The 25,337-nt window shown below is 39.4% G+C and overlaps 1 protein-coding gene across 3 annotated transcripts in view; it reads left to right on the top strand.

Annotated features, from left to right (window-relative positions):
• DNAJC13 (DnaJ heat shock protein family (Hsp40) member C13) overlaps nt 1-25,337 on the top strand; it is an 88,620-nt gene that overhangs the window by 58,918 nt on the left and 4,365 nt on the right. For 2 of the 3 annotated variants that reach the window (XM_090046374.1, XM_090046375.1), the window contains exons 34-56: nt 233-434; nt 1,971-2,086; nt 3,086-3,164; nt 3,411-3,546; nt 4,850-5,034; nt 5,840-5,914; nt 6,108-6,227; nt 8,487-8,666; nt 10,723-10,890; nt 12,166-12,279; nt 12,896-13,012; nt 13,759-13,936; nt 14,426-14,517; nt 15,359-15,458; nt 15,968-16,042; nt 16,218-16,330; nt 17,146-17,315; nt 17,776-17,818; nt 20,162-20,335; nt 23,118-23,297; nt 23,681-23,821; nt 24,211-24,354; nt 25,139-25,238. In XM_090046374.1, the coding sequence (XP_089902500.1) occupies nt 233-434; nt 1,971-2,086; nt 3,086-3,164; nt 3,411-3,546; nt 4,850-5,034; nt 5,840-5,914; nt 6,108-6,227; nt 8,487-8,666; nt 10,723-10,890; nt 12,166-12,279; nt 12,896-13,012; nt 13,759-13,936; nt 14,426-14,517; nt 15,359-15,458; nt 15,968-16,042; nt 16,218-16,330; nt 17,146-17,315; nt 17,776-17,818; nt 20,162-20,335; nt 23,118-23,297; nt 23,681-23,821; nt 24,211-24,354; nt 25,139-25,238 (3,002 nt within the window). The other variant, XM_090046376.1, reaches the window with a different exon arrangement.

Below are 25,337 nucleotides of genomic sequence, written 5' to 3'. Positions count from 1 at the left end.
TTGTTATGGTATTAGTTTAGTTGTGGTGGTCTTTTACCATGGAGTCTCCAATTTTAGTTCAAGTGTTTTTATACTGGCTCTGATGTCAAGTTTTATAGTCAATCCTGACTCAAACTATAATGAAAGCTATATCTAGGTAACTGTTCTTAAGCCCTTGCCAGTACTCACAATTTTCTTGGTCTTTGTGCTTATGCAAACTATATTTCACCAGAACTTTATCTGCAATTCTCAGGCGCCTTATGATAGAGAAGATTGCTGCTCATCTTGCAGATTTCACTCCTCGTCTTCAAAGTAATACAAGAGCACTCTATCAGTATTGCCCCATTCCTGTGATCAACTACCCACAACTGGAAAATGAGCTGTTCTGTAACATTTATTACCTCAAGCACCTTTGTGATACACTCAGATTTCCAGATTGGCCAATTAAAGATCCTGTAAGTAAGAACTGAGTTTTGCGTGTTTTTAAAAATGAATAAATAAAAAAAATAGTCCCAAGCATTATCTATAAAAGGAATACTAACTTGATGTAAATAATTGGTGTCAGCAAGCCCTACTGAATCTTGGTATTTCTACATCTCCAAGATACTACTTTGGCTACTTTATGAATTTTTTATTTTACCGATTTTTTTTTTTTTTTTTTTTTTTTTTTTTTTTTTTTCTTTCAAATATCTTCAACTTCTATGTGGGGTAGAAGGCAGAGACCTTATTGCTCTAGCAACTGAGTATGATGGAGGGCCCCTATTTGTGCTGAAGTGGATGAAAATAAATAAGTATCCTGACAAACTGGCACTTCCAATGTATACATTAGTAAAGCTTAAATGGAATAATTATTCACACTTCCTACCCAGGCTGGGTGAACTGCAAACCTGAATCTTGTGTAGGTATCCATTTCCATGGAAGTTCTTGGGTTGCAAAACTCAAAAGAAAGGTGCTCTAGTTTCAGAGAAAATCCAAAAAATTTTAAGTTGGAATCTGTGTAGCTTGTAGTGGCGTAACACTCAAGTGTTTTGTTTTTGTTTCTTCAGACACCTGGCAGCTAACTAAAGCAGTCTTAAAACACCAACTTGTTGCCAGCCTGGAAAAGCACAGGCTCAGGGGGACCTAGTGGCTGCCTACAAGTGTGTGTGTGTGTGTGTGTGTGTGTGTGTGTGTGTAAGGGGTGTACATCGGGATCTGGGGGAAGGCCTGTTCACCAGAGCACCCCATGGGATGACAAGGTCGAATGGTCATAAACTCCTCCAAGACCATTCCAGGCTGGACATAAGGAAGAACTTCTTTTACTGTCTGACCCCCGCAAGGCCTGGAACAGACTGCCACCAGAGGTGGTGGAAGCACCTACTCTGGACTCCCTTTAAGTGTGTCAATTGGATGTCCATCTTGCTGGGATCCTGTGACCCCTCCCCCCCCCCCCGTTAACTTTCTGCCCCTGGGGCAGGGGGCTGGACTCCGATCTTCCAAGGTCCCTTCCAGCCCTCATGTCTATGAAACTTTACTGTAACTGTACAAACTCCCTAAATGAAATCCTTAAGAGAACCTATCAGATACCAGGTACAGCTCACTCTTCTAACCATGGCTAGGCCGCTTTCAAATCTATCATAATTCAGCCTAGAGAAATCAGATGGCAACACATGGTTTAAACATCCCATTAGAAAGCCCATCAATATGGGAATATCCAGGTAGTACTTGGGTATCTTAAACTGTACTTCTGTACTGGAAATAGTGTTATTTTTTTTAATAGATGCCCCCCCCCCCCAAACCAGAAAAGCAAAATACTCTGAGCTGCTTGTAACAGGCGCTATTATGTTAATAAACCTCTAGCTATTGAAAGAGCTTTGTGTGGTGCTCTCTTTAAATCTAGGACTATTCCTAACATCTTGAGCTTCAGATCCTTGGTTGGTGTGCTTCTCCATTGTAAAGTGCTGAAAAATGTGTTTTAAGACATGAGCTATAATGGATCTTAATTATTTCAGGTTAAACTACTGAAAGATACCTTGGAAGCGTGGAAGAAGGAGGTAGAGAAGAAACCACCTACCATGTCAATTGATGATGCTTATGAAGTCCTTAACCTTCCCAAAGGACAAGGACAGTAAGTTTAATTTAGCCATACCAGTTGCACTTTTGGGGCCTATTTTGGGTAATTGGTAATGGCTTTCTCTCTGCAAAATAATTATAGCAAAACCAACTCTAATGATGTTCATTGGCTTGGAAAAATGCCTGCTTATAATTTTGGCGTATGTCCTTTTGGACACCTTTTTTGAGGTTGCTGTGTAAGAGTGAAACTTTGGGTTCTATGAGTCTTGGCTTGTGGCTGGGAAGAACAGATGCATTGCTGCTGGCCTCAAGCTTTTAAGCACTGGGTCTAGTTAACTAGAGTCATGAAACCTTGCAGTGGTTCCTCAAACTCCTTCAGTGGCTGCTTCATCAATGCTTTTTCCCCAAAGTCATGGATTTTGCTGCCTGATTTGTCAGGATGGGGAGGTGGGAAAACAGTGAACTGGCAATATGAACTCCTCACAGGGATTTCCAAATAAGCACCCTTTATTCATGAGGGGTGCAAGACTTGCAAAGCCATGAAAAGAATTGCAGAAATCTGTCCTCACCAATCAATCCATTATGTTTTTTTGGTTCTTTTCTCTATGCACTTATCTCTTCTATCCAGCCCTTTGGTTTTTAATAAACAAGATCACAGAAATTAGATGCCTCTTCCTTTTACTTTCCACTTGCAAAAAAAATCAGGCATTGAAGTTGCCCTCAAGGGCCAATGAACAGTTCATTATTACAGTCAAGTGTTTCTCACAAGGCTAAATGGAGTTTGTAGTTCTGGTAAATGTTTTAGACATGGTAAACTGTCACAGCCTGGCAAAAGAGCTTTTTTTTTTTTTCTTTGTAGTTGCCTCTTTAGTTTGGAGTGTAATTCTCAACTCCTGAGAATGGAAATAAGAATGTGACAACTTACAGCTGTAGTTGTGGTTTGTCATGATTAAGACTATGAACAGTAAACATTAAAAGTGTGGGTTTTTTTGTTTGTTTTTTACTTCTTACAGTATTTATAAAAATGAACTCTTTTTTTCATTTTATCTCTCAGGCATGATGAAAGCAAGGTCAGAAAAGCCTACTTCAGGCTGGCACAAAAATATCACCCTGACAAGAACCCAGAAGGCAGGGTATGTATGTTTATTGATATATGGCTTTAGGTTGCACCAAGACTTAACTTGCAATATCAGTCTTTCTTTGGGATGACAGTAGGACTTAAACTTTCCTGTTTCTGCAACTCATTTGCTTCAAAAGTTTTTAAACTTCTAAACGCACTCTTTCCATGTTGCTGCCTTTCATATGAAACTTCCATGGAAGCACACCTCAAAGCTGCAGACAAGCTGGGTATTATTTAATATTGTCCATCTTATGTGCAGGATATGTTTGAAAAAGTGAATAAAGCATATGAGTTCCTATGCACAAAATCTGCTAAAGTGGTGGATGGCCCAGATCCAGAAAACATCATTTTGATTTTGAAAACTCAAAGCATACTCTTCAACAGGCACAAAGAAGGTGGGTATACTGAGCCAGAATTGCTCTTGTGTTTTGAGAACTATTTTTGTATCTTCTGAGGCTATGTACAAACCAGCTTCTTATCAGGAGAATTGCTGTCTTCCTGGTAGAAACCTGAAGCTTTAAGATGTTCAAGTGTGTGGTTTTCATGTGGTGTTCCTGTCTCCCTGAGCAACAATGGCTACCCTGGGAGAAGAATAACCTTGGAACAACCAAAATTAAGTCTTGTCCTGGGAGATGGTGGTGCATCTGCACACCAGCTTAACTCATCCCTCGGGACCAGGAGAAGTGGAGCCAGAAGAAAGACTATGCCTTCTGGAGACTTGTGGTCACCAGTGTAGGAAGCACTGAGGGCTGGTAGCTGCTGCTTCCCCCTGCCCCCTATTCCATCCTATAAATCACTAGGGATGGAACTTGTCTTTTATCTTGTCTACAGAAAGTGATAGGCGAGGGAAGGGTATAAGCTACTTTCCATATGGTTGTGAAAGAGTTGGCATTGGATTGCATTACCTATCTACTAGATAAAATAAGGTCTGGCTCATAGCCTTTAGGTTTGTCATGCTTTCCTGTTATCATAGAACAGGATAAAATTGGAGGGAGGAAATTGAAGTAACTTCTGTCATTTTGTAGCTTCAGCTTTGATTTTTGTGATGGAAATTCTAACTAGTGTATAACTGCATTTCTCATACTGGGGTAGAAGATCATGCATTCGGTTAACATGGGTGCTTTCAAATGGCAGGATGAGAATTCTTGCCACAAAAATCACAATATCTGCAAACAGCTATTCAACATAAGTTGCTGGAGGCTGACTCCTGCAGCTGATTCCAGCTTTCATTATTGCTGGAGAAATGAGTCTTGCTCAAAACCCAGGATTTAAATTCCTCTTAAGCAGTTCACTGCATTGCACACTATGTGTGACAAGTTCTGTCTTAAGTACACTTCTATCTTTGTCTGTCTGCTTTCCTCTGCCACCTCAACATGGCAGTGGGGAAACCAACCACAGTCCTAGGCAGGATTTCCCTGTCACTTCCTGAAAGTTTTTAAAATGACAACCAAGTAAAGGATGAGTGCTATGAAAGGTAGCTCAGTCTGTACATTGCTAGCAAATCTAAGGTACTGAATACTGCCCTCCCTGTCTTAACAGTAGGGTCACTTTCGTTATTGAGCCCAGCAATGAAAACGGAATACTGTGTGAAATTTAGTAACCAACCACTGGCAGAAGACTTCCCATTTTTTTCTTCAGTTAGCAGAATGGCTACATATGGATCAGACCTTCCATGTTACTGTTTTTTACCTCTTTTAGATTTGAAACCTTACAAATATGCAGGCTACCCCATGCTGATCAAGACCATCACCATAGAAACGTCAGATGACCAGCTCTTTTCCAAAGAATCTCCCTTGTTGCCTGCTGCTACAGAACTTGCTTTCCACACAGTCAATTGTTCAGCACTTAATGCAGAGGAACTGAGAAGAGAGAATGGAGTAGAGGTAAACCCCTAAGCTTAACAGAAGCCGTTCCTGACTACAGCTCCCTTTTTATATCCAGACTTAGACAGTCAAGTCTGGAGGTGGGTAAAGTGGTACTGTGTGGATAATGCCAAGTTCTGCTCCATATGCATGCGCACACATTTTCTTTCTCCAAGACCTGTCTCCACTGACTTTTTTAAAGATAAGTTAGTTGTTCTACAAAGGAGTAGACATCCATACTCTAGAACAGAGGTTCCCAAACTTTTTTCTTATTGTATACCCCTTCCAGATTTTACCAGCTGCTTGCGTACCTCTACTAATGTACATCTTATATTTTAACCCATTAGACTTAATTTTCATTATAGTAAGCATTTGCCATTACACAATGTCTCCCATATACTGCCTCCCCCCAGGGGTCTCTTGTACCACAGTTTAGGAACCCCTGCTCTAGAATATTCTTCTGTGAAATAGTAGCATTATTAAAGGCTCCAGTATGCTAGTTTTGCCAAAGAATAGACCAACAGCAGCTTGCTACCAAATGTTGGGAGCAAATAATTTTGAGCAGGGCTTTATTCTGAATAGTAGACCTAGAAGAAACTAAAATAATAGCTTCAAGTGCTACTTAGTCTTCCAGATATCTAAAATGTGTGACTTTCAGGAAACCATATGAAATGCCCTATGAAAGTCTGAATTGAAAAGCAAGTTGTCTTTGCAGGACTTTTTAGCCAAAACTGTTAGTAATGGATGTGCAGAGCATATGCTGCTTCATTGCATGTTTGGCAGAATAATGTTTTCTTTAGGTTTCTGTTTTAACTTACTTTTACAGGTGCTGCAAGAGGCATTTAATCGTTGTGTGGCAGTCTTGAACCGCTCCAGTAAACCAGATGACATGTCTGTACAAGTAAGGTTCAGAGCAGCTGTTTTTTTAAATCTAATGACTTTTTAAAAAAAAACAAAAACAAACTTTTTCCTAACCCATATTTTTGTCAGCTCTTGTGACCTTTTGTGGTTCTGGCAGAGCTGGCTTTAAAGTTCTATTTCCCTTTTAATTGAGGGCTTATTCTATATCTGTGGCTTAATGTTTTTGCTTGTAGGTCTGTGGGCATGTAAGTAAGTGTTACAGTGTGGCAGCTCAGTTCGAAGAATGCAGAGAGAAGATCACCGAAATGCCCAATATCATCAAGGACCTCTGTAGACTGTTATATTATGGCAAGGTAGGATATTGTCGTAGGGTTTTCAGAAATACAGGCAGTGTTCTACAAGCTTCAGCTGAACCATGGAAGTGCATTAACTGAGTTTAATCACAAAATAATTAAACATTGTAAGCACAGATTTCCACTGGTTTAAATAAAGGTGAGACTTTTTAAAGACCTAATACAAACTCATTCTCTTGTGCAGATTTCAGTCTTGGCCTCTTAATTCTTGGCTGTAAATTGATTTTTTTTTTGGCTTTAGGTTGGGTTTTCTCTGCATCTTGTAATTTTCAAGATGATGCACAATCAGTAAGTCATGCGTAGGGAAGTAGGAGTATGTATAGGGCTTGCTTTAACTTTAAAAAAAAAAAATAAAAAATTGGCTTTTAAACAAGTATAGCCTGTAGGTAGGTAGTAGCGAATGGCTATCCACTCTTACAATTGCTTCTATTTAAGAATACCCTGGAGTTCTTAATGCAGCAGTCATTACTATTGTTTCGATGTAATGAAGATGTACGCAAGTGGATTAATGGTAGTGGGTATCAGGGATGTGGAGAGCGGGCCATATTTAGATTTGGATTTGACCCAATTCAGGTTACAGTGATTTGGATTGCTGTCTTGACTTCAGTTGGGCCAAATCTGAAAAATGAATGCTGATTCAGAGAAGTGCCAATTCAGCCATAGACACAGCTTTTAAATGTTGTTGGTTGTTTGGGTTTTTTTTTTCTCTATGCACCTTGGTACCAGGCACAGCTTGTGAACACTGATATGGTGGGGCAGATGGAGTGTCCTACAGGAGCATGCCCCCCCCCATGTGCTTGGTGGCAGACATGGAAGTGGACTGGAAGTGCTTCTGGTTCATTTCTGGGTCTGCCACCAAGCGTGCTGGGGACCCCCCGCACTCCTGTGCAGTGTTTCATATGTCCTGCCATATCAGCATTCGTGAGCTGCCTGGTACCTTGAGGTATGTAGAAAAACATATAAAGCTGTCTGTCTGAATTGTTGAATCTCTCCAAATTGATTCGGAGGGTTCAGATTCAATTTGGCAAGATTAAAGGGTCTCCTGACTTGATTTGGAAACTGGGCTGAATCTCGGCTGAATCAAATTGGTGGCCAAAGCTTTGTGCAGCCCTAGTTGGGTATTCCCTTGGAGTGGAGAAAGGGAGTATTCACTCCAGGTTTTGCTTCCATTCAGGGTGGCCAGACTGTCCTATTCTTGCGCTGAATGAGGATCTGTGAAGCTTTGTGGATTGTTGCTCACTTGTTGAAATGCAGCAAGGCATGGACAAGGGAGTAACTAGATTTATTTTATTAAAAGATAAGATTAACTTGACAATAGTAATGATTTGAAATAAAGAAACTTAAATTTGAATTGGTAATAAATGGTGGTACTATTTTTAGCTGTTGACTTGATTTCCTCTGCTGTACATTTTTCCTGTAATTAAGAATATCCCCTAAGTAATCTTTTAATACGAAAAAGGAACATCAGCAGTTAGACACTTAACGTCTGTTTTGAGCAACTTTTCCACAGATTGAAAACCCAGTCTTTAGAAAGAAAGTCAAACTTGCTAGTTTTTCCCACCTCTCCCACAGCCTACCTGCTTGGGTATAGAGCTAATCTCACCTAGTTAGCTGCTGGACAGCAGTGGCTTCCGTGGAAAGTCACTTGTGTTTTGTTTTTGTTTTTTTAGATTTTTTTTATCAGCAACTTTAGATGGGGGCAGGAAGTGTCCTGCTGAAACTTCTTGTCTCGGCTCTAATTTTTCCTGACTTCAGTTTTTTGTCCAGAATTTATTTCAAGTCTACAGCACTTTTTTTTTTTTTTCCTTTTGGGGTGTCTATACATGTGTATCAAGACAATTACAGTGGGTTTAGTTGTCTGGACCATGGTAATTACCATGCTCCAGCAGAATCCTGTGTTGCATGTATTGGCATCCCCATGCTGAAAAATGGAAGCAGGGCTGCAAGGCTCAAATGTTCCCCACCACCATCTTTCACCATGAGGATGCTGATGCTTTGGGCACTTTAATTAGAACAGCTCCTTGGAACTGCCCCACCTGCCTAAACGCTCCTAGACTCCAAATTTCAGTCTGTTTGCACTGGCCTCTTCACCTGTCAGACTTAAGTGGATAAAAGAATAAAAGCAAAAATACTTTCTTCTAAGTCCAGGAAGATTGTTATGGACTCCATGAATTTATAGATCATTCAGCAATTCTTTCTAGGTTGGCTTTCCTCAGTCATGAAAAATGTATTCAATACCAGTCCTCCTTCATTTCCCAGAGCATTCCACGAGTAGCTTCCTTGGGAGTAGAATGTGTCAGCTCCTTTGCTGTGGATTACTGGCTACAAACACACTTGTTTCAAGCTGGAGTTTTGTGGTATTTGCTTGGTTACCTCTTCAACTATGATTATACACTAGAAGAGAGTGGTATTCAGAAGAGTGAAGATTCTAATCAACAGGTAATGTTAAGCTTAATCTTCACCTTTTTAACCTGAAAGTTGAGTGAGTACATACCATTCTTTGAAGTGTAGTATGAATCCTGACCAATAATGCTTACATAGGTTAATAACCACTTTATTTAGAGAGCAGATCTTGAATATATATTTCAGTAGATGGGTGGGTCAACTGTGATACAGTAGTTAAGGTTGAAATGTTTGCATACTGTAGCTTCACTATATCCTTTAAGTGACAGGACTGTGATACAGAATGATTTTTCTGGTCACTTAACTCCTAAATGACTAATTTACCAATATGAACCTATTTAAGATGCTTGCATCCAATATCACTGGTTCTGAAATGTATTTTGGCTTAAGTGTAAACTGAATCTCACCTCTTTCTCTGCTCCTGTAAAATTGGGGATGGTACCTTTTTTCCTTTAAAAACAAAGAACCCTCCATGACAGTTATATTTTAAAGAGGATAGATTCCCACCTCCCACTGTTCTCAGTAGAATTACATATTCCTTTCTACTTCATGGTTACAATAGGGAACATCTTTCTTGGGTCTGCTCTTGTTGAGAGACAATAGGAAGACTTTGCCTAGTTTCTGGAAAGATGGAATAAACTTACATAACCTTTTTTGTATTTTCAATGACACTCGGAAATGGCTCAAGGACAAGAAGGATGGTAAAAGGGCTAGGAAGACTAAAGCAGCTGGGGTACTACTTAAATAACTGTGGTGGTTGCTTCACAGAACCAAATGATTAGAAATGCGTAGTTACAACATTTTGACTGACTTGAGGTTCACCTGTGAAGTCAGACTTAATGTTCTTAAGGTTGAGATGAAAGGGGTATATTAATTATCCCAGAAGTGAGCATAATTAGTTGTGTGGAGATGGGAAAGATAACTTGGTTTTGGTTTTTTTTGTCCCAGACAAGTTTACTGTATAATTTGTCCAAAACTATGATGTCAATATAGCCAGTAGCAGTAATAGAATATCTCAGTTAATACAAAGCAGAAAAAAACTGAATTTTGAATTTTTCCATATCTTGATGCTTAGAAGTCCACTAATACTACTACTGAGTTTCCTAGGCTTCTAATATTTCGCTTTTGGAATAAGTAATCTCCCTGCCTTGCTACCATCCAGAACTTCAAGTTCTGAGTACCTACTGATAGGGACCTACTTTTTAATTTGCAGTTTTGTGGTTTCTGCAGAAATTGCAAAATTCAGCTGTATCTGGAATCCCTAGGAAACATTCCATCAGCTACAATTTCCCAGAATCAACCCAAAAAATCCCAAGCCCCAGTGTGTTTATATAATATGCTCTTTTAGAATCTCCCAGTCCTTGCTGAGATGCTTTAGACAGCATGGCAGTCCCTGCAGCCACTGACATGCTTGAGATGTAATGACTATGTGGTGAGGAGCAGGGCCTCTCCTTTAATCAGCAGCAAGGGATGGGGCTTCACAGCATGAAGGGCTGCAGATTGATGAGCAAGCTGTGCAAATGGCTTAGTCTTGGCATGAGGTAAGTGGGTCCCTACTTTTTTTGATAATTTATTCCTACAGGAATACTTAGACTTATTTCTCATCGTGCCTATTCTTGTCAGAAGCTATACTATATGCCCTACTTACTAGAATTTTAGTTAAATTTCAGAAAATAACTGAAGGTGAGAACTTATTTGTCAAATCCTTTCCAACTTTTTTAAAATGTACTTGTCAGAATGCCCTAGTTTTATAGGACAGCTTCATCACCATGAGAAGCTTTCTACATAATCATTGACTACTGTCAGCCAGAAATTAAATTTTTTTTTTTAGGTTCTGCTACTTAAAGTGGCTGAACACATTAGAACTCAACATCACTAGGGTTTGTTTGCAGCACCTACTCCCATTACAAAATGTATGCTGACTTTTATTTATTTATTTGCAGAACCAGGAAGCTAGTCCAAGCATGTTTATGTACATTGAAGGGTACCTATTTTGAAGGCTAACTTTTAAAAAAGAATAGATAACTCCTCAGTGTACTTCAGGTTTCTGTTCAAATACTTAAATTGTTAATGCATCTTGTTTTGTTAACAGGAAGTAGCCAACAGCCTTGCCAAACTCAGTCTTCTAGCTTTGAGTCGTCTTGGAGGGTATTTGTCTGAAGAACAAGCTACACCTGAAAATCCCACCATAAGAAAAAGCCTTGCTGGAATGCTGACCCCTTATGTTGCAAGGAAACTTTCTGTGGTCACTCCTACTGAAGTAAGATGAAAAATGCTGGTGTTTTTAATGTTTTCCTAGTAATTACTATATCTGACACTGCCTACCAAGCACATCTAGGCCAGGCTGATTACTGAGAAGTGCAACAAGTGCAAAAGCAACTAAATTACCTTTTTTTTTTTTTATAGTTGGCAAGTGAGAAACTTATGCAGTAAGTGATCATGAATTCTTTAAGCACTACAGGCAGAAGTGAAATACCCCAATCATTTAATTGCAAACTAATGTAAGGGGAACAGTACTTGCAGGACAAAAATGGGAGTAAGGAATTCAAGTAGTGGACAGACAGTATGAGGCTAAAAAAAACAAAGGGGCAAAATCCAGGGTGGTGTTACTCCTTTTTTTTAATGATGGAGAAAAGGGCAGCAGTGGAACCTAATGATCAGAGTAAATCATGGGGCAAATAAGGTGATGGTGTTGTATATTGAACTCAGTTGATCCAAGAACGAATGTAGAATTGGAGCAAAGATGTTCTTGTTTTAAGACCTCTTTTTACAGGGCTCTGAAAATGTTTCTTACAAAACGGGTGAAGAACCAGTGGGGTAAAAATGGAATGAGTGGTGTATGAGTAGGCTTGAAATGGCCTTGACCTAGATAGTCCTTAACAATAAAGAGTTAGGTAGTACCTTGCAGTAAAGAGCAGATATTTATGTACCGCAAATGAAATAATGGATGGGGGGAGTTTCTCTCCTAGACACCCTGCCTTTGGATGATCATCATTCTTACCTACTGTGCCAGAATAAAAAAGGGTGGCAGCCCAAAGAGCAGTGCTACACTTTGTACTCAGCACTTTGCTAGGAATGTGATAACTTTTAAGTAGGCTTTTTATCTAGAATAAAGAAAAGGTTGAGGAGTAAGGACAAGTAAAAGCTAGGTAGGGTTTATTCCTGAAATGTGGAGAGGGGTTCAGAACATGTAGGGAAAGGAGGAGGGAGCAGGAGATCTGCCTCAGACAGGAAGCATTGGCCTACTGTTAGCCCACTGGTGGTGGTGAAACTTGTATGGTCTTGTGTGCTTCTGGAAAGCCCAAGTGGAGAACTCCTGCAACTATTAGTGCAAAATATGTATTTGTGTTGTGCATGCAGGCTTCTGGTATCTGAAAACCTTGGCCTGAACCTGTGGCTGTTTTGAATTTTTAGTAGTTTTTATGAAAGCCTTATACAAGGAAAAGAAAAATGAGCTTTCCTTGTAAAATTCAAGGTTTTAATTTGCCTTTTTGATATGAAATTTTGCTTTTTAACTCTTTATGCCGCCTCCTAGATTCTGAAGATGCTCAACAGCAACACGGAGAACCCCTACTTGATCTGGAACAATGGGACAAGAGCTGAACTACTTGAATTCTTGGAATCGCAACAAGAAAGCATGGTTAAAAGAGTGAGGCACTCCTAAAAAAAATCTTTTTTGGGGGGATAAATATGTAAAACTTCTTTAATGATATTGTACTTCCATCCTACCATGCGAGTGTCAGTCAATCCAAACATTCATTGATAATTGCTCTGGAAGTGCTGAGGTGGCTAGTGCTGTTTAATCTACAGACAACCATGAGGGGGTAAGGCAGGATGGCACCTTTTTAGCCAACTGGTTCAGAGAGGCATGATATCTTGTGGGCAACAGCCAAGTTTTTAGTCTTTCCTACTATTCTCCTAATACCAGATATAAAGTAGGTTGGCTAAAATTTCATGCCCCTGAACCAATTAGCCTCAGATGTAGAAGGCAGGGTAGAAGGACAAGTGGCGTTCTAAAAATTTAGTACAAAAATTACTAATACAATTGCAAGCGTCTCACCAAGTCGGAGTCCTTAATCGGCTAACTTGAAGTTTTTATCTTTAATTTGACTCTTCAGCATAAAGTTTTAGTTTTGATATTTTTTTTTCCCCGAAACAGTAGAGTTGCTGCTGTTTATTTGTACTAGCTGTTCTTCAACATCTAATGTAATCTGGTAATTTTTCATAAATAACAATCTTTCTTCCCTCCCTTTTTTTTTTTTAAGGGTGATTGTGACAAAACCTACGGATCTGAATTTGTCTTCAATGACCATGCAAAAGAACTTATTGTGGGGGAGATTTTTGTTAGAGTTTACAATGAAGTCCCTACCTTCCAGCTAGAGGTGAGATTCTGCTGGTTTTCCAATTGGCAAAAGAAACAAGTTGATACTTGAGGCTTGTTTGTTTTCCCTACCGAATAAAACAGTGAAGGGTATCACAGCTTGCATCACATGACATTTTTTGTACATACACTTTACTAGAAAAGTGTGTTTTTAAGCTCTGGACATCTACATCTTCTGTAACTTAACATCATAATAAAACTTGTCACACTGGCAAAATAGATTTTATCAAAACTCTGCATACTAGCAGGCTGATGCTGGTATTAGCTGCTTGACTTCTTGCTACCACAGTTTTTTTTTGTAGCCGCCTATGCTTTTTGTGGGGGTAGGGGTGGAAAGTTTGTTTTTGTTTTGTTTTTTAAATGACCAAGGTGACTTGTTTTTTGCTTATTCTGATCAATGCTTAACTTTCATTAAATACATTAAATGAGATGCACAGAAGACAGTGAGCTCTAGATTTACACCAGGAATTGAAGGCTGCTATGAGTATATGGCAACTTCATAATGCCTAAACTTTCAACATGCCAAAAAGACACCTGGTGTTTACTACTTCCCTAAAATGGGGGGGAGGTGTTTGCATAGAAAGGTTGAAAATTAAATTAATTGCTGATGTCCTGAATTTTGGAAATTTGCTTTTACTACTCATTCTTTCAGTAATTGCTTTATTGTACCTCACTGTTTAAAACACACAGCCTTTTGGCTGAAGAGTCTTAACTGACTTTAACTAACTACTGTCTCATATTTCAAAGCTTCCAAAGGCGTTTGCTGCAAGCCTTTTGGATTACATAGGCTCACAGGCACAGTACCTTCACACATTAATGGCGATAACACAGACTGGAAAAGTAGAGTCTGACCAACATGGAGACCGGTTACGGAGGGTTGAAATGGCTTTGGAGGCTCTGAGAAATGTCATAAAACACAACCCAGGTAGGATCCAACTTGGCAAGTACATTAAGAAGCTTCTTGTGAAAACTCAATTGACTTGAAAGATTAAGCAGCTCTAAGTGCCTGGGAATTTAAGTTAGTCATGCAGATGCATATGTATATTACCAGGAAAATGCACAAACTATCAAGTCTGGCATGTGCTTGCTGCTTCCTAACATCTTGAGTGTGAATTCTGTGGTCTTTCCCTTGTTACTTGAGCAGCTGTATGCACTTGGAAACCAAAGTTAAACCTATATTTATTTCAAAGCAAGGGGACAAATACTGCAGGTTGGCTTGAGGCTTCTGTAGCTCAAATAAGTCATAAACCAATTAAGTAGTGAACCAGAATGTCCTGTGTTAGTTACTAGAGACGAAAGACTCCCGTGTTCCAGAGCTTGGTCAAAGGCATTTTGTGTGTAACAAGAATGATTTGGCTGCTATTTTAGGCTCTTATTTCAAATGGGCAAACAACATGTCTCTCTTCTTCTGTAGGTTCTGAATGTGAATGCATAGGTCACTTTAAGTTAATATTTTCCCTTCTGCGTGTCCATGGAGCAGGTCAGGTGCAGCAGTTGGCTCTGGAGGTAAGTAAAGAAAATTGCTTACACAACATTCCTTGTTCCAAACCATAGTACATAGTACTAATGCTGAATGTAGTCAGCATGATGAGCCAAGTAGATGTAGGTAGGCTAGGTGGTTATATCTGCTTTTATTAGGAATTTTTCCATCCAAAAATTGGGCAGTGATTTGTTGTTTTCTTCAGAAATTGACCAGTAATTGAGGTTTAATATTCTTATATAGCAGTGCTTAAATATAGGGTGTCTTACTGTTCTAAAAAGGAAAAAAAAACCCTCAATTTTTTTTTTCAGCTTTTAACAGGTTCAAGTTCATTTGGTAAATGGAACCTGTATTACCTTTTTTTCAATGGTTCCTAGCTTTCCCTAATCACTAGGCTATTAAGGTACTCTGAAACATTTCTTAAAGGTAATGTAATGCTGAGTCAACACCATTCTGCACTATAAACTAGGTTCAGTATTGGGTTTTAAAATATTGAAGTGCAAATGTGAGGGTTTCTGTTAGTTTTCAGGTACTAACAACACTTGTCCCATGGTGAAGTTGAATGCTGTATCTGGATACAGTGATGGTCACTGCACTGGAGTGGGGAGGGGGAAAGAAGATGGATAAGAGATGGGCATAGAAATGTGGTTACCTGTCCTATATATAAAATACACACAGTGGTTTGGGGGCAGAAGCAAAAATAAGTCCATATGTCCATACCAGATCTAGAGACTAAGCCATGTAGCCTCAAGAAAATGTACTTAATGCAAATATTGCGTTTGTTCTTACAAACATCAAGCAGTTTAATTCTGCAGTTAAGCCAGGAGAGTTCCTTTTTCTAATAACTCTTGTTGGGTTTTTTTGCAGGTAGTGAACATAGTGACTAGTAACCATGAATGTGTCAACAACATTGCTGAGGCAATGGTTCTTTCCAACTTACTGGCCCTCCTGCATTCACTCCCTTCAAGTATGTACTGCATAGTCTTCTGAGATCTGACAAACAAAGTTTGATTAACTAGTGAAAATTGACTGGAATATGACTATTTGCTCTCTTAACATGATTTGGATTAAAACTGCATAGGTGAGGAGGGTAAAAGTAACAGTGTAATAGCTATGACTTACAAATAGTTTTTACCTGAATCACAAGTTCAGTAACATGTTCAAGATCACCTAGACTCTGCTGTTTTCATGCCAAATAATAAGTTGTAAAAACCTCCTGAAATCCATTCTAAAATAGGAGTGGTTTTTTTTTTAAACAAGGTGGTGTGCCATATCGTGCTATTGGCTGCATGTTCTGTACCTGCACTTGTAAAGCTTGTAACAGTGTCTAAATAGGCAAAACGGAGATTCTTGGCCTAGGTAGTTTTTGTTAACCCTTCTAGTAAGCATGTCAACATCAGAAATTGTTTAGTTTTAAGAAGTATCCAACTAAACACAACAGTAAGAACGGTTTCTAATGCTTGTTAATCTTGACAGGTCGGCAGCTTGTGCTTGAAACACTGTATGCCTTGACGTCTAGTACAAAAATAATTAAAGAAGCAATGGCAAAAGGTACGGTAACCTTTCCTGTTCAAATGGTTTGAAAATAGACTCTTGAGATCAAAAGTCCATTGCAGAGCTGTGATAGTCATTTGTTAGTTTGTATTCTGCTATTTAGCAGGATGTAGAGTCTGGTTTCTCACTATAGTGATGAGTAAAATCTGCCTAATCCCATTTTACCCCACAGGTGCTTTAATCTACTTATTAGATATGTTCTGCAACTCGACTCATCCCCAAGTCCGAGCCCAGACAGCAGAGCTTTTTGCCAAAATGACTGCAGATAAGCTAGTAGGTCCAAAGGTAAGTGAGAGCACATTAACATGCCTACACTGGAGCCTTTTTAGGAAGGACTCTGTCCTTCCAATATCTTATTCAAAAAAGGTAAAGCAATTCAGTGGCTTCAATTTTTAGAATGTAAAATATAAATTTATATCTGCCCAGGAGCTCTCCCTATCTTAGGCATTTACAACGTACTTAATGTCTTCCCTTCTCACTAGCTTATTTACATCAGCTGAATTTCTCAAACCTCCATTGCAATAATTGGTATAATAAGGTAAAATATGTTTAGTCTTTCAAAGGAAGTTCATCTAAAGTCTAGACTAAGAATAATAGGCAATATGCATTATGTACACAAATCGAGCTGAATACAGACTTGGTGCACAATGCTTCTATCCCTAGTAACTGGCTTGCAGTGTGGACCAAAACAAGCCTCTAGGAGGAGATTAAAGGGAGATTTAAATAGCTGGTCAGTCGGGTGTTCCTAACAGTGAAAGCCACTCGTAAAAGATCTCTTCTTTTTATAGCTTTACAAACTTTTTAAACTAAACAATTTGATATTAAGCTTATGGCTAGAATTTTCTTTCAGCTTTTTTTAGAAGTGGCATCAGTCACCTTGATGCATCATTTCAGCTTTGTTTTGTTGTCAGTTATCTGTATTTAGACTAATTATGGATCGTACACTGCATCTTACTGACTGAAACTAGCTTTAATGGTCTTGATTTATGTCTTGAATGCAGTGGATTCAGATCAGTTGCATACAGGTACTTGAGTTGAACTTTTTTTTTCCAAACCTGATCTTGCTAGATTTAACTGCTTCTGGGATTGCTTTTTTGTAGGTTAGAATTACACTAACAAAATTTCTACCTGGGGTCTTCATGGATGCCATGAGAGACAACCCTGAAGCTGCTGTTCACATTTTTGAAGGAACACATGAAAATCCCGAGTTAATTTGGAACGACAACTCCAGGGAGAGAGTATCAACAACAGTTCGGGAAATGATGCTACAGTATGTAGACTTTTTGTGTAATGATATGCATATTTTCTGAGAGAGGAGCTTGTTTAGTTTTAGTCCCTACAAAAATCCTAGCAGTCTGTCGCTCTTTTTTTTTTTTTTTAAGGGGATGGGGTGGTATAAAGAGAGGGGAAAAAACTCCACCAAACTCAAACAATCCTCCTTTTATTCAGACCACAAAGTGAGGTAGATCATGTAACTTCTAGATGGCTGTCTGTAGCCTAGATGGGGAGGAAAGAAGTACTTTAGTCTGCTTGCTCTTTAAAGCCACTAAGTAAAGCTGTTCTCAAACCTCTGACAGTTTTAGCACAATGATCCATGCGTGGTAAGGAGAGAATTTAGAAGGCATAGGATTTAGTTTTTAATGGGTGAGCCAAAATTTACTTTTTCTGTAATACTTGCGGAACTAAACACATTTGGTTTTTTCTAAAGTGTATTCTTTCCCTTTTTAAAGGCACTTTAAACTCCAGAGGGACAACCCTGACACAAACTGGAAGGTAAAAGCAAAAATACATGTCTTGGGACTTCAAAATATAAAGACAGAAAAAGTAGAAATGTGAAACTTTATCACATGCACCCTTGCGCCCATGCCCCTTCTCCCCCAAACACTTGACATGTGGAGACGGGCTACAAACATACTTGGTTCTGAAACTAAATTAGAAAAGAACTTAATATTGAGTTCAGGTTTTTGGAAGAGTTCACAATGATCAGAACTGAGGTACAATTGTGTTCTTGTTTCCTAAAGCTGTTAGGATACTGTTGACTTTGAGGTGAAGATCACTATTCTTAAGTGAGTTGGTTGGTTGTATATTTACTCAAAATAAGCTGACCCCCCCCATTCTGCATATGGAAAATTTATAAATTGGCCATAATTTTTCAGGTACAGAACCTAACTATTGGAAGTTTTGCCTTTGAATTTTGTCCCCCTTCCACTACCTCCCCCTTCCAAGTAAAAATAAATAAACTTCCCTCTGTGGCAAATAGTCCATCCCCCCGCCCTTACTATCAGATGGTGCACTCACTGAGCACGTAAGTGAGGGGCAAACTTTAGAAACTAACCTTTCAAATAAACATGTATCAAGTAATTTGTACATGGACTAAATGCTACAAGTACCCATAGACTCAGTTCATTTAACTCAATGCATTAACTTGAAACTGCTGCAAGTTTTAACAGTTACTCCATAAACATGCTTTTTAGCAATACTTTTGTACCTACTTATGCATAGTACAAACTGTGCATGATGGTCTACAGCCAAAAGGTTCATAATTTTATCATGTAGTTAATTGGGCTGAACCCCAATAGTCAACAGTTTTTTCAAGCCATGGTGACTCCACATCTTGGGACTGGTGGGGGGTGTGCATGCGTGCACTCCAGATATACCTACCCCCCTCCACACCCTCCCCAACTGAAACTGGGTGTTCTTGTCACAAGTCCTGGGATCTTCCAGAAATTTTATATGCAGGTGGGGTGCAGGCAGCCTAATCTGGCTGTACCTCATGGATGGGCTGAGGGGGGGGCAACAGATCCTGGGTCAGCTGTTTGGGGGTCTGTTGGTGATGCTTGCCAGACATTTAAGGTGGGTGAAGAAATGGGAGTAATTGGAAATGGAAAAGGTGCAGCTCAGCTGTGGGAGTGAAGAAGAAATCCAAATGTATGCAGTATGGTGGCTTATCATGACTTGGACAACAGCCAGTGGTGAGGGGGACTGCATGGAATGGGCATTACCATATATCTTATTTAGTTGGGCTGCACTAATCTACCCTTATAGGTTCCCATCAGCATGTCGGCCTTTTGGCTGAGCTCAACCATTTTTGATACCAGTGGGAGGGTAAGGACCAGCTGTGGCTCTCCCAGTGCTGGCTGGCCTGGTACTGCAATACCTCCAGGCATTGTGCCAGTTCCCTCCTGGGGAAGCAACTGCCCACTTTTCTTTACCCCCCCCCCAACCACACATGCACATGGTTCCCATTAGTATGTTTGCTCAAACATATATGGTCCATGGTTTTGTTCATTGTTTTTTGTTTGTTTGGTTTTTTTTTTTTTTAGTCGTGCTTAGTGCTGGCTGCATTTTAATCAACTTCCTAGCTAGTTTTCATTACTGAGCACATGCTGCTTTGGGCAGTAGTTTAATGATACTCATTGTATTGAATGAGGTTTCCTCTATGTATGTAAGATGAAGGGTTGGTTCCCCACCCCCCATGTAGTTGTTGAGGGAGGAATCTCATCTTGAATTTGAGTAAATAAAGCAGTTGTTGGAGCCTACAGTTTTCGAGTTCATCCATTCTTCTAACTTGTTTTAAGACCATGAAAGAGTAAAAGGTAATTGGTAGGAAAATTAACTACACCTTTGCATTGGTTTCATGCTTAACTTTAAATACCTGAACAGGTGGAATTTGGTTGCAATGTGAAGTTGAGCATTTCCTAACACTTGGTGCAGTGTGTCAAGAAACTGAAACCATTTAAAAAGAAGATGGCTTATTGAGTCTTCAAATGCAACTAAATGTAGAAGTGGATTGGTTAAACAGCACAGCAAATAATTTTTTTGTGTTAATGCTGCGATTTGTGTTCGTTGTTGGTGTAGTGGGAGAGAATGTAAATTGCTGAGCCTGGTGGAAAAATTCACTTTAATTCAAACTTTCATTCAAACCTTCTGTTATGCATCAGATCAAAGAAAATGGGGATTAACTGCACTCAGCTCTATTCTGGTGTGTACAATTCTCATTTTAACATAATTGTGGTAGTAAACGAGTAAGTGGATTGCAAGTTTATTCTTTGCTTCCTCTTAGAGGCCTGATTCCTTGTGCTGTAATGTAACTCCCTGTTCCTGTCCACTTCACAGTTGCCTGAGGACTTTGCTGTGGTGTATGGTGAAGCAGAGGGTGAACTTTCAGTAGGGGGAGTCTTCCTAAGAATCTTCATTGCCCAGCCGGCCTGGGTTCTAAGGAAACCTAGAGAATTTCTTATTGCACTGCTGGAAAAATTTACTGAACTACTGGAGAAAAACAGCCCCCATGTAAGAAGACTTTTTAGCTCTTATAAGATTTAACTGATTCTGCTTTTGTCATTTTCCTGAGCTGTTCTTCCATTTAAAAACTACTAATGCAGAAATAGACAAATCTCTGCAAATCCAAACAGTTTCTTCAAGTGTGTAACACTGGCTTGCTTGGAGAGAAGTGTCTAGCGCAACTCGCAGGGAAACTTATTTTCTGGAAGCTGCTGAGAAATGGGTCTTGTGGGAGCTCGATGCCGAATTATATAGGACGGAATTAAGCACAGGCTCAGACCTGTTCAATTTAAAACTTTTATTGTTTCACAAAGTCATTAAACTAAAGGAGGTCTGTTGGTTCACGAGGTTCCCAAATCAAGCCCTTGCTCTCTAACCCGGAGGCTAGGTGCGGCTGCCTGATTCAGTAGTCTCAGAACTGGTCAACAGCTCATTTAAAAGGAGTCCCTTATCTTTTTTTAGGCAAAAGATACAAAACTGTCCCCATGGTGGAAGCGAGGCATCTAACATAACTTTACTATTAGTTATATATGATAACACTTATACATATGCATTTCTAATTCTTACTTCTATTGGTTATTTAGTTAACTTATCTATATTATAATATCAGGTGATACGCTTTGTATTATAATCATTATGCTTCTTATGTTAATTCTTAATGACCTTTATATTTCTTATCCTAATTTTCTATAACCTAAATACATTATTCATCTATATGTTTTGCAGGGTTAAAATGTCAAAACTGACATAATATGCGGTTGTTTTTTCGTCATTGCGGTTTAGCCATGCAGTTTCCTATTCTTAACAGTGTAAGCGGCATGTCTGCTATTTTTATCATTTGTTTAAAGGTCAGAAGTTCAGTATTTTCATCTAAGGGTCAGAAAGTGATTACCAGAATGTCAGTCGCTGGCTCTTCAACCTCCTTGAAGCATTCTGGGAGTTTTAGTGCATTTTTTTTAATGCTAGGCCTTGCTTAGCATAAGCACTCTCTCACAGGTCTTTGTTCTGTGCCATGGGTTCCATGCACTGTGTACAGTTCCATAGCCACTCCAGAACTGGCTTGGCTGTTCTAATCTGATTAATCCACTGTATCCAAAATTTATAATTACTTAATTTTGCTCACCCTTGTGGGGGTGAGCAAAATCATTAGTTTCAATTGAAACTAAATGGTGAATAAGCCAATTCACTTCAGTGGGGTTCAGGGAATACTACAAGGAGGCTGGAAACTGCATCTGGAAATGAACAACAAATCTAAATGTAGGTATCACTGCAGCTCATGCACAAAACTAATATTGGTCAAAAATAGCTAGTTTGGATATATAGCCATGTTGCTACACTTAATGTAGCAGTCTGCAAAACCCATCTGCAGGTTCTCATCTAGGACCTTGGGTAAGTACTTGGGTAGTCGGCCTATGCCAAGCTTTGTGCTGTAATGGCTTTCCTTGAGCGGTAATTTGAACCATTTTACTTTCAGTGCTAGCTCAGGTGTGCTTAAACAAACTTAGAGTCAAAAGTAAGAAGTTGCCCATCAGTCTGGGGGGTTTTTTTTGGTTTTTTTGTGACTAGGTGGGCAAAAACCTAGGAATACTTGCTGTTCAAGAATCTTAGTGGCTCAGTTTTTTCCAGTGCAGTTTGTACCCACAATAAGGCACTAAGTTAATTTGGGTTTGGTTTGTATTGTTATTCCCTCCCCACAATTAAGTACTCTACACTTAAATTTCTAATTTGACTTTGATCCCTTGTCTAGATCAGTGGTCTCCAAAGTGGGGTGCATGCACCCAAGGGGGTGCAAGAGATGATCCATTGGAGTGTGGGAAGAAAATATTAGAACTTAAATTTTCGTATATATAAAAAATATTTAATATACGGATTGACACTGGAACCCTCACTCGGTCTGTATGTCAAATAAATAAATATACATATATTGGGGGTGCATGCTCAAATTTCTTACTGTTAGGGGTGCATGATCAAAAAAGTTTGGAGACCACTGGTCTAGATAGTCGGTCGTGTTCAGTTGCTTCTACTTTTTTATCTAGTTTGTTATCTGTGGGGGTGGCTTTTTAGTGAGTATGTGTACACACTCCTGCAAATAAATGAATCCAGTTTGTTTCTTGGAGCAATACTGGGTTTAAGTCAATTCTGGACATTAGGGCTGCTTACCAAAACATGCTTCACTGGACTGTTAGTTCGTTTACAGCAGGGGTGGGCAAAATGTGGCCTGCCATGCCATTCTATCTGGCCTGCAGGGCCCCTAAAAAAAAATTAAAAAAAATTAATATTTATCTGCCCTGAGCTGCCTGTCATGTGACCCTTGATGGCTTGCCAAAACTCAGTAAGTGGCCCTCTGCCCAAAATAATTGCCTGCCCCTGCTTTACAGCATGTTAGTTCAACCTGGCTCCACAGTGTCTAGATAGATCAGGTGGTTGAGTGGGTTGCTTTGGCACTTGTATACTAGCCAGTTGAATCAGCTTTAGATAAGTGCCCAAAAAGCCCTATTAAAATGCCCCATCTATACAGATGTTGGATGAGCTGAGTCCAATCAATGCAGTACATCTTTTGGGCATGCACTAGGCTCAGCATGGGATCCTGCAGAGTCTCTTTTTTTTTTTTTAGTGGTGTTTTTGATTGTTTTTAAACATCTGTGAGCAGTCTAGAATATGGTCCAAAGACTATTTCTGAATTGAAAACTTAAGCTACGAATAAAATAAAAAAAAATTGTATGCAATGATACTGTCTGTTTCTGATCTGAAATGCCTTAAATTGTTTTATCAAGACCAGCATGTTTTACAGGGGGAAACCTTAGAAACAATAACAACAGCAACTGTGTGCCTCTTCAGCGCTCAGCCTCAGCTAGCAGATCAACTTCCACCACTTGGTCACCTTCCCAAGATTATCCAGGCCCTGAATCACAAGAACAATGCCATTCCAAAAAGTGCCATTCGTGTCATACACATACTGTCAGATAACGAGGTACTGAATTTGAAGTTTTATTTGAAAGGTATGCGGAGGTGTAAGCTTATGCCAACCTATCGACCCGGAGAGTAAAAATCTTCCAGGGCTCATAACATGCATCCTGCAGGATGCTATACTCCTTCACTGTAGCTTCTAGCCATAGATGCTTACTTTCTCTTTAATCTACTGACTTAGATAGCAAATAGCTTATTTCATCCTGATCATGAGAAGCATGATGTGTTTTTTTTAAAAAAAAAAAGCAACTGGTGCCTGCTGCCATCATGGCTGAGTCTAAAACAGGGAAGGAATATTGAAAAGGTAGATCTGCAGTTTTACACTACAAGTTAGTGCTATAAAAAATTGCTTGATCTTTAGATACGTATTTTGGTTTCTTTATGTAGCTTTGTATTCGAGCAATGGCATCGCTTGAGACCATCGGTCCTCTAATGAATGGAATGAAAAGGCGATCGGATACAATCGGTTTAGCCTGTGAAGCACTTAATCGAATGTTTCAAAAAGAGCAAAATGATTTAGTAGCCCAGGTAAGCTGTTGTGCCACTTTATACAACAGTCACTTCAAGCGGTTTCCTTTGCACTTACTTTCAGTGTTAGAAGCCAGCCTTATTTCTTGGCTTGCAGTATCTGATATCCCACTTCTCTGAGCATGGTGTGATTTTTGTCGGAGGGTTAGAGATCATTTTCCCCACGTCAGTCTAGTGCTGGACTAACAATCCTCTTGCTAACTTGGTTTTACACCATGAATAAGATAAGTTCCTAATACAAACTGTAATTTCCCAGGCAACAACCCAGGAGGGGAAAAGCCTACATTATGCACACTGCTAATCTCTGAGATGGCACAAGAAGGGAATGTACATTCAAATGTTATCAGCCAATTAAATTTTAAATATCCCTAAATGATTCTGCATTGTAGGCTCTAAAAGCAGATTTGGTCCCATACCTGCTGAAGCTGCTTGAAGGTGTTGGGCTTGAAAATCTGGAAAGCCCATCAGCCACAAAGGCTCAGATTGTTAAAACCCTGAAGTCTATGACTCGCAGCCTACAGTATGGAGAACAGGTGAGTGATCTCGACTGGCCTGCAGCACTCGAGCTGAGGTTTTTCTGCATGCAATACATTAAGTGGCAAAATTTATCTCAAAGTCAAGCCTTTGACATCAGTCCGTGCATAACTGCCTATGATGGAAAGGCTTGAGGGGTGAAATTCTGAAGTTGGTAGACTTGATTCACAAGTCATTTCTCTGAGGACAGGATCTATGGAGTTGCAGCCTAAAAAAATCTTAAGATCCTTCTTAACCAAGTCTTCTGCTTGGAAGCACTGACTTATTTGAAAAGACATCTAAATATCACCCAAGAAATGCACATTCCTCTAACCAGTGGCAATGTTTGTAGCTTGCACACAATATAATGATGATCTTTTTAATATCCCTGTGGTTCTTGGTTCTTTTCTATTGGCCATGTTCAAGGCTGTATTAAAAAGAGCTCCGGAGTTGAAGCTGGGATGCCTCTTATACCATTTATCTTGATTAGCATCTCAGGCTAAATCTGGGGTGGGATGCACATAGCTAGTAGCATTGTCTCCTCCTAGTTGCTTGACTGTTGTGGGGGAAGCAGAGCACAATGGAGAAATACAAGCTAATAAAAAGCCCTTCTCCTTTTTGAAAGCTCATCTGTATATCCACCCACCTCACCCTAGTGAAGTCAAGGGATCCTCCCTCTTATCCAAGTCAGTTTGGGGTTCTATGCGTCTTTTCTGGGGGTTAAGCACACAGATCACCAACTTCAGTTCCATTGTTTTAAAAGAATTAAATGTCTTCCCATTTATAAACATTTAACTGTTGTAGGTAAATGAAATCCTGTCTCGTTCTTCTGTGTGGAGTGCCTTCAAAGATCAGAAACATGACTTGTTCATTTCTGAGACCCAAACTGCAGGATACCTTGCAGGTCAGTAACACTCGGATCACTTCTGAATATTCAAATGCATTTTTCAAATGTCTGAATAGTACTAACACTTTTGGACTCTTTTTTTCTCCTTTTAGTTAG

Source organism: Crocodylus siamensis, chromosome 5 (assembly GCF_052110815.1).
Source record: "Crocodylus siamensis isolate JL-2025a chromosome 5, ASM5211081v1, whole genome shotgun sequence".
Classification (NCBI taxonomy): Eukaryota; Metazoa; Chordata; order Crocodylia; family Crocodylidae; genus Crocodylus; species Crocodylus siamensis.
Note: the sequence above shows the minus strand (reverse complement) of the source record. Positions and strands in the feature narration are given on the sequence as shown.